The sequence below is a fragment of the Buceros rhinoceros genome, unplaced genomic scaffold (genome assembly GCF_000710305.1).
Source record: "Buceros rhinoceros silvestris isolate BGI_N320 unplaced genomic scaffold, ASM71030v1 scaffold1174, whole genome shotgun sequence".
Classification (NCBI taxonomy): domain Eukaryota; kingdom Metazoa; phylum Chordata; class Aves; order Bucerotiformes; family Bucerotidae; genus Buceros; species Buceros rhinoceros.
Genome location: NW_010408564.1, coordinates 1 through 9356, shown reverse-complemented (window position 1 = coordinate 9356; position 9356 = coordinate 1). Strand labels below are relative to the sequence as shown.

General features: G+C 39.1%; 1 protein-coding gene across 1 annotated transcript in view; it reads left to right on the top strand.

Annotated features, from left to right (window-relative positions):
* LOC104492341 (NXPE family member 3-like) overlaps positions 1 to 6607 on the top strand; it is a gene marked incomplete at its 3' end in the record, with an annotated part of 8661 nt that extends 2054 nt beyond the window's left edge. The window contains exons 3-5 of the mRNA XM_010134887.1: positions 2660 to 2746; positions 4108 to 4894; positions 6534 to 6607. Of these exons, the coding sequence (XP_010133189.1) occupies positions 2660 to 2746; positions 4108 to 4894; positions 6534 to 6607 (948 nt within the window). The remainder of the gene's footprint in view (positions 1 to 2659; positions 2747 to 4107; positions 4895 to 6533) is intronic.
* Between the last annotated feature and the right edge of the window lie 2749 nt (positions 6608 to 9356).

The following is a 9356-nucleotide window of genomic DNA, read 5'->3' as shown; positions in this document are numbered from 1 at the left end:
TGATCTTAAAGGTCTCTTCCAACCAGATGATTCTGTGGTTGACTTCTGTGATGGCTTTTTAGAATTAGCTTTGATGTTTAGAGTAACTTAGCACCCACTCAGTGCTGTGAGACAGTAAAGGCAGTGAACTGATCTCATACCTTAGACAGCAAATAGGGATAAAGTACCTGGAGTGTAAAATTACTGAAAATAAGATGACTTACCTTCCAGTAATTGGTATTTGATCAGTTTCAAAATCAAATCTGCTGCATAAATTAACACTCTCTAGTGGGCAAACTGGAACTTTCCTTCCCCTGTCCCCAATGCCTGTCACCTGGGAAGCTCCTGTGATATTTTGTGCTCTAATTTTAGTGACGTATGCAGGTTTACAGCAATTGATATGAGTGCATGAGGCCTAACTAAGTAACAGCTCATGGAAGATACTGGTCTTTGAGATGGAGTTCCACCTTTTCAGTAGCAATTGAAATACCACTTTTTTTTTTTTTATCAACTGTCAACATTATTATGTTTAACTGAGGACAATTGCAGGTCTAAACAAGTACCTTGTGACCCTTTCAGAATGTATTTGAGACCATGATTGCCTGGGTGGGACTATATGTTATATCTCATTTTTGCTCAATTGGCAGTAAGAATGCTAAAAGCTGAGTAGTTGAGCTGAAATGTTCATTAGTTCTCCTGAAAATACAACTTGCTTTTCTCCTTTTTATGACATCTCTCACGCATCAGGAACAGCTTGTTCATTTGTTTGTGCTTAATTGACATGTAATCTGTTCTTTTTCTGCCCTGCTTGCATTAAATGGCAGACATCCATTAAATTACTTTGTGGACACATCTGGGTTCTTCTTAACTTTAGAATGCAGCGAATAAAAAAATAACAATAAAAACCCCAACCACACAAAACCATCTTCAAACAACCAAAACCTCAAAGACAACAAACAAACACAACCCCTTGAAAATTGCTTAAAATCGAGACACCTTGAGTGGAGCGTACGTGGAAATAAGCAAAGCAGGGCGAGTGTTATTCAAAGTGGAGAATGTATTAACAGCTAAAAGAATCTGTGTCATAAACAAAGAGGACTCTTGAGAAATATGAGGAAATGCTCTTTTCCTGCCCTACTTAAATCTTATTTTGGCTAATAACTGGAGAGCCCACAGTTCTGCATGGACTCTGTGTATGACTTCTTAACATGCAGGAGCCAGAGAGATCTGGAAATGCCACTGAAAGAGGGGGTAGGAAATGGAGTGGGGACAGACTAAGCTATTAATCTGCCTCAGGACAAGCCATGTGTATCCATAGGGGTAGGAGAACATAAGCCCTTGTTTGGAGATAAGCCTGGGAAGCACTTAAAGGGAGATGGTTTGGCAAGCTTTTGTATTCCAGTCAAGAATCTTTGGTATGTTAATTGACTCTGAGGCTTTCCCTGCCTTAACTGGAAAGGGGAATCTCTGTAATATTTTCTCCTGTGAACAGCACACGTGATGTAGTTTGCTTCCACACATAAGCTTATAATTCTAAAATAATACATGTTTGAGCTTGGGAGACGGCTGTAAAGATGAACAAGAATGTTAGAAAAACAGTGGTGCTTCAGGATGTTGAAGAAGCTCTGGTTTTACCTTCACAGAGATTCCCCCCTACCCTGCCTTGAAGATTGACTGAGGAAATATTTGTGGTGTGATCTGTTCTGCTTAGTGGACATGCAGGAGTTGAAATGACAGTTGTCTGGGACCTCAGCTGCAAACAAGTGAAGAGCTTTGGTCTTGTGCATTGCTAAAAAGGCTGCGTAGGTGGACTGCTTCAAAGACATTGAACTATGTTCTCTGCTCTGTTTTATGAATGGAAGAGTTTGTTGGCTTGGTGTTCTCTGCACCCTCTTCCACTGAAAGATATAGGTATGTCCTTGGAAAGACTTCAGAAAGGCTAGCTCTGCCATGAATGGCATCATCTGCATCTCTGAGGTTAAAAACTCCACAGAAATTAAAACAAATGATAAGTCTATTTTTAAGGCCTTCTTAGCCATCTCTCTTCCTCATTTGGAAGACTTTTTTCCATGCCTCCTCTGTCCTAAACTACCAAACACTGAAGATCCAACCGAAATATAGAAACTTTGTCTTGAGAGCTTACACTGATAGTGAGAATTAATTAAACATATGTCTTCTCCCTCTCTACCACTCCTTAGGAAAATTACTAAATATTTTTTTTCTGACTGAGACATGGTTACCAGCTTGCTGGATGCATCAAAATATAGCTAACTTGAAAAAATATTTCCATGCAGTATTTTCTGTGTTATGGATGTGCATGAGCAAGTGAAAGGAAGAAGCTGTGAAGGTGTCCAAAAACAGCAACTTGGCTTAGTTAAAGAATCCGTGTAGGCAAGACTTAAAGTAGACCTGTGCCTGAGATTTGTTCTCAGCTTTGCCTGAAATTTACTGGATTAGTAAAAGTCATGCGCAGTGGTACATTTGTATTTTTGCCTGCTGTGATGGACAATGTAAATAATTACGAATTACCTCAGATGGCCTTCAGGGAAAATTTGTTAGATCCTGGGTGGAAATGTAAAACAGAAGCAAAAGCTTCTGTTGTGGTAATAAGACCTTTTGTGTATCTTGGATACCTGTTGGTTTACATTTTATAGTTCAAGTGTAAAATTGACAATTTCAGGTTTTATAGTTAACGTGGATATCAAACAGAGAAGATTCTGTGTATCCATCCTGCATCCTAGTGTGCTCATTATCGTCTTGCTCTTAAGCTTCTTATGTAACAGGCTTCAAAAGCCTGTGCATTTCTACTGCTTAGGTTTACCTTTCTTCGAAAAAGGTAGTCTTTGAGTCTTTTGTGTTGTTCAACTGCTGAGCAGTTATTTATGGAGGAAGTAAACAGAAAACACTAGAATATTGGGAAGTACCGTGATATTTTAAAAAAATTCTGATACCTTAGTTTAAGGTTTTTAGCAGTCTTACAAATCTAAACTAGCATATTCTGAGATGCCATGTGGATGGTACCTTGTATAATTTTAGTCTTTGCTTGAAAAATGGTCTTGCTTCCTTATGAAATAAGAGTGTGGATAAGTTCTACTTTATACACCTGGTAATTTAAGTACACACAAACTACTGCTTTTGTGCATATTTGAGGTGTAAGTTTGGGTTTGCTGATTAGAAATCTCACAGGTAACTCCATGATACTTTTAAAATTTCCCTAGTGCAAACCTGCAAAATTGTGTGACGTCATGAAGAAGGTGGTATCTCTGCAGTCATTTGCATAAAAATACAGTTTTGGACATGGCTCTCAAATCACAGGAAAAGCACCCTGTCTTAGTGTTGTGTTGTGTTTAACTATCTTAATTTTTATACTCTTGTGTGGATCGGGGTATCCTTTGCTTGTGTTCCATTTGGCTCTAGAAGAAGCTGTATATAGATTTAAAAATCTTAAAAATCAACATTTTTTTGCCAGTTTAGTCCTAGTTTGTTTTAGACTATTTTACTTGTCCACCAGTTCATGAATTCCTTGGCCCTGAAGCAATCCTTTCTCTCTTGTATTTCTTTCAAGTTGCACATTACAGGAAAACTGACATTTCACATAATTAGATAAGCAATGTGATGGTGACCAGATAAATGACTGCAGGTGCTACGTGCAGCAGACTTCTCTAGAAGTCATGTGGAAGGGGCGCATCAGCTTCATTTGCAGTGCAGTGTCTCAGAGAAACCCTATTTCCTTGCATCATATTGGGCAGCTATTTGATCTCGTGCTTCAAGACTAAAATGTTACTACAATAAGAAAATAAAACACGATTTACAATTTACTATTTAATTGTACAACCTTTCCTAATTTTTTTTCACATTGCTGATACTTACAGAAGACGCTGGCAGTCAAAATGCTGCCACAGGAAATATTAGGCCTGATTTATATAAAAGCTTCTTTGCCAGAGCAGGATAACCACAGGTTGCCCACCTGTTTCTTTAGAAAGCCCATGGTCAAAGTAGTAGATTCGTGTTTTCTAGTAAAGTTTCTTCATTTGGTCAGCTTCAAAGCTCTGTAAAACAAAGCACAATTCTTGGGATTGTTTCTTGACAAAGCATCTGTTATTCATAGTGTGTCATTTAATAGCACAGTTTCATGTAATCTTTTTCCTCCCCAGCACCTGGATGATGACACAATTTCAGGATCAAATTGGATAACAGAAAACAATGTTCAGCGTTCTCTATCACAGACAACCAAAACTACCAGGAAGCCTTACTGTGGTTATAAGCAGCAGACTTTGTCCAAAAGAGAACAGGCGGAACAGGAATTGTTGCTTGCTGCAATACAGTGGCCAAACCCCCCCGATGGCAAAATTGCCTTTGTACAAAGCACTGATCCCGCACATAGTGACTTTGTGCTTGTGAAACCTAGTGGCTTCTTGAAGGTAGGCGATCAGTTAGAGGTACTTGTTCGTATGAAGGATTTCCAAGGAAAACCCAAGCAGTATGGCGGAGACTATCTACAGGCACGAATTCACTCTCCTCAGCTGAAAGCTGGAGCAACAGGAAGGATTGTAGATTGCCGTAATGGCTTTTACAAAGTCTTCTTTACCTTGCTCTGGCCAGGAGAGGTCAAAGTTTCTGTGTCACTTGTCCATCCAAGTGAAGCAATCCAAGTCCTCCTGCGTTTACGAGAAGAAAGGCCAGACAGGGTCTATTTCAAAAGCTCGTTTAAGTCTGGGAGATACTCAGAAACTACTGAGTGCAATGTCTGCCTGCCTGGAGATGTCCCGGTCTGTAACTTCACGGATCTCTACACGGGTGAGCCATGGTTCTGTTACAAGCCTCGAAAACTATCCTGTGCCAGCCGAATCAGTCATGCCAAGGGTGGATATCAAAAAGGTCTTCTGACACAAGAGGAAAGCCGCTTTTTCCAGAGGTATGTATGTTGCCGAATTTATATATACTCAGTCAAGTTGTTGTTTTTTAAAGACAAACTTCAGGTTATTGGTGAAGTATGACAGATTGCCTTAGAGGAGGCATCTGCAGGAGTAGGCGTTCAGTGTGAGTTGCTGAATATTCTCTTCCCCTCTGTACAACAACATAAGAATCTTTAAAGAAACTTGCAGTGTAGTTCTCTCTACATACTTTGAATTCAACCCTGGTGCACCTGCTAAATTTCAGAAGATCGTGCTGTCTAAATCTGGTGGTGGCTTGGGGGCAGTTTCCTTATTTTTGGTTTCCACAGCTACACTTCCAATACCAATAACAATGCTTTGAGATGTATTTTTGGCCAAATCTGAACTACCTGAAAAAGGTCTGGGTTCTAGGCTTATTTTTGCACAAAACATCAATTGCTTTTATCCTCAGCAAAAGTCATCTTACATGTGATGCAGTGTGTTTCTTGTTGCTGGGTATGACTTTAAAATCTTGGGAATAGTTTTAGAGTAGCAGCTTCAAATGGTTTAACTAGGAATTTTGTACCTGAAGACCAGAAATCAAAAGTATGAGTGGAATTGTTCTTTAGCTATTCCTTACCAAGTTTGTAAGTGGGTCTCTTGACATCCTATGCCGCAGGCAGTTCACCTGTATAGCATGGCTGTTATTATTGATTGGTGGTGTTTCTAAATAGGAGTGGGAAATTTTTTTTGCTCATTTTGTTTTGTTGTTTGTTTTGTTCACCTCTAAGATCCTTGACTGAAATGTCTTGTAGAAACTCCAAATAATTTATTTCTTAAATGGAGAAAAACATTAGACAGGAATTCTTTTCAAAACAGCAACAAAGACAGAAAAAGTGCTTAGAATTAAATCTCTGTGTCTATCATAGCTGTACAGTAGTGATATATGTCCAGCACAAAATGATCAGATTTCATTTATGTCCACAAACAAGTACTTCTGAGGTCTCTTGTGTTTAGGGGTATGAGCTTTGTTTCTGTATTCAGAAAATTGTTGTCCTACTGGAAGACCTTATTGCTGGAGATCTCTGAAGTTCGTTGGATGCTGCCTGGTGCCACTGTCTTCCCCAGCAGCAGGACACACCACTGCTAGCCTGGTTTAGAGCTAGAACTGCAGGAGGTGGTGCTGGGCTGCCCAAGCTCTGCTACGTACTCTGGAGCAGGCTGTGGGGCTAACGGGGACGGAAAGCGGTAACTACCTCAACAGAGGTATTCGCTGTGGTAGGTACCTATAGAGAGCTGGCAGCTGCTGCTGCAGCGTGCCCTCTCAGTGGTTTGTCTCCTGGCGATGTATGCATATCGCAAGCTGCAAACTTCCCATCTTTGTGGTAAATGCCCCAAAGCTGCTTGCAGACCTTTGATAGCTTCATCTAAGTTTGTGCCAGTAAAAATGCGCACAAGATTTGTGTCCTAGTGCTATTAAACTTTGAATTCTGATTCGGAAGAGTGATAGTGGTCTCAAGGAAATTAATACAGAATGAATTCAGCTGTAGGAAGTGGACTAAACTTAAAAATTCTTAGTCTAAGTCCTCTGTACTTAGTTGAAGTGGATTAAGAAAAAATGAGATTAATATTACCTTCAAATTTTAGAGTAAATTTTACAATTATTATTTTTTGTTCAAGTGATGTGAATATCAAAAGGCCGATACTCTCCAGTGGACCTGATTCAGTGATTGTAAAGCCGAAGGCATTTACAGGTAAAGTGAACTTCATAAGATTCTTGTTTGTAATTCATAATTAAATTTATAAGAAGAACAAAAGGCGTGAGGTAATAATTGGTTGGGTTTTTTTTATAGCATGGAGTAGAAATTAACTTTTACATTTGTACTGAGAAGATGAAAGCTTTTGGGTGTTAACTGTAATATAATTTCAGTACTAATAACAAAATTGTTGCATACATTAGATTACATAAATAGGTATTTTTGCAAAAAAGAAAATTTAAAATAAGCTTTTTCTCTTGCTAGAAGTGTCTTTTTTCTGGCATTTGCTCAGAGATGTAAAATGTCTTACAGTAACTGCTTACCAAACTCTCAGCTTTATCTAGCAAAACTAGCTGTGTGGTGTTTCTTAGGTTTGGGAATTTTTTTTGTTAAGAATTTTGTCTAACAGATTTTGACAATTTGTGTTTAAATATGGCTATCATTTGTGTTACCACAGAATGTCAGAACCTACAGTTGTGGACCAGAACTTAGTTGTTCTCTACCCTAGTTGTCTGAAAACAGAACAGTGTTAGAGGTTTTGTCCCATTTATATCCATGTGCATGCTTTTTTTGCCTCTAAAAGCCTACATAAAATATGATACACAGAGAGAACTCTGTGTGTATCTCTCTATTCTTAATTGAAAGCTCTTGGGATGGTTGGGTTTTTTTTGGGGGGGTTGTTTTTGGTTTTTTTGTAAGGTTGTAGGAGACTTTAAAGGTAGTTTCTGATCCGGGTAATGAAGTCTTAACAGAAAACAGTGTACAGCTTTTCTTTTCATTGTGCTGTTCACTAAAAAAAAAACCCAAATTGCTGCTATTAGGCCAGCAGTGCTTTCCCCTTTCTTTCTCCAGTTCCTTTAGATGACTTTTTTTGTTGCTTTTTTAATCTTATATACTTCTTTGCAGAAAGTGACGCAAATTTGAATTTTTATTTTATCGCCCTTCTTTTATGAGTGATAGGTAAACAAAGCCTGCCTGAATTTCCTGAGAATTAACACTGGGTTAGAAGGGGTTGATGTGAATAGTGCAGTATTCCTTGGGGAAATTCCTTCTAAGAACAGTCTCTGAATAAATAAACTTAATACGTTGATATGACAACCATGGATGTATGGATTTGTTTGGATTGATGGCACACTTAAATTCATTGTTCTGGTGTTGTTGCTTTTGCATGTTTGGGGGTTAATATAGATCAAGTTGATTTTTAAAACTTTATTTTTCTGAAATACAAGCTTTTATTTCTGTTCTTGGTTTGTAACTATTCAGACTTGGATTTTATAGAAGAGAGTAAAAGCTCCAAAGTAATGCTTTTCTGAATTCCGGAACAAAACCAATGTGAGACCATACATGGATTTTAAAATGCTGGTGTTAGGTCTTAGTGTGAGGCACCAAAAAGTTGTTCTAGTACCATTTATATATTTATATGTGTAGTCTAAGAATCAATTTAAAAGGTAAAAAATGGAAATGTTTTTATATCAAAACTTAAGAAAACAACTGAAGTTGTGAATTCACATTATGAAATAGTCTTTAATTACATGACCAGATGAATGATTTTTTTCTCTTGTCTTTGTAGGATTCCTGAATCATACATATTGGATGAGTCAATATTACTAGTTGTTTTTTCGCTTCCTTTATTGTCCCTGTTGCCTAATTTAAAGAATCATCCAAAGATAAATTTTTCTAATGCTTTTTTCTGTGGATTATAGTCTTTGTGTTATACAAACATAATAGTAAGTGAGGTCTAAGGAGGTTAACATCTACTAATGCAAGACACAGATAATATTATATAGACACAATGAGACCAAAAATGCCTATTAGGAATAGGTGTTTAAAGATGCTTATGGTCTGGGTTTTTTGGGTTTTGTTTTTTTCTTTTTTTGAGTGCTTTGTTTGGCTACACCTGTGTAACAGTGAAGCATCTGCCAGAGGATGCATCTTGGCCCTGGAATTCCACTGTACTTGCCAAGGCAGTGTGTGCTTTCCCAAACAGCTGCAAGTTAGGACAGGCCAGGGGCTGTCCTTAACAGGTAGCCTCCACACCAAAGTGGGTAGAAGTGTTTAAATGGTTGGACACAGCTGCTCCACACAGCTGGTGTTTATGCCAGGGATCAGTTCTGTGCTTGTTCCGTTCAGGTATTTGAACGCACATGTGAGGAAGGAGCAAGTTGTAATGACCTCATGGAGGTTTGATGTGCTAGCATCACACTGGATACTAAGAGAAATGTGGCAGTGTTTGACTGACGTAAGCATGAGGTTGCTGCTTCTCTTGCTGTGATCTGGCCCTTGGTTGCCACATCGTGTCTGACTTCTGCAAGTTAAGTAGGCATCCTACGGAACAGAGCTTCCCTGGTGCAGTCTAATGACTCCTCAAGGGCACCTATCCCAGGCAGTGAAAGGGGAAGGGACTAGATAGTAGAGAGAAAGTATGAAATTCAGGGAATTGGGGGCTCTCATAATTCGTGCATTCAAAGGGCACGTACAAAATCTTGGTCATAGCTTTAGTTCTGTCATTTTCTAGTTCTGGAGTCCTTATTCAGACTTCAGTCTTCTAGCACGAGTGGTTGGAGCAGGAGTGTTGGAGTGTGTGTGTGAGTCCATAGATGGATTTTTTTTTTTTTTTTTCCCCTATTTTCTTTTTGAGTAGTCCCAGGTTGTCATCTTGGGGTTGGGGTGCAGTGCTGCCGCCGCCCGGTGCCTGCTGCCGGCAGGCTGGCCGCTAGAGGGGAGCAGCGCGCCGCGGCGCGGAGGG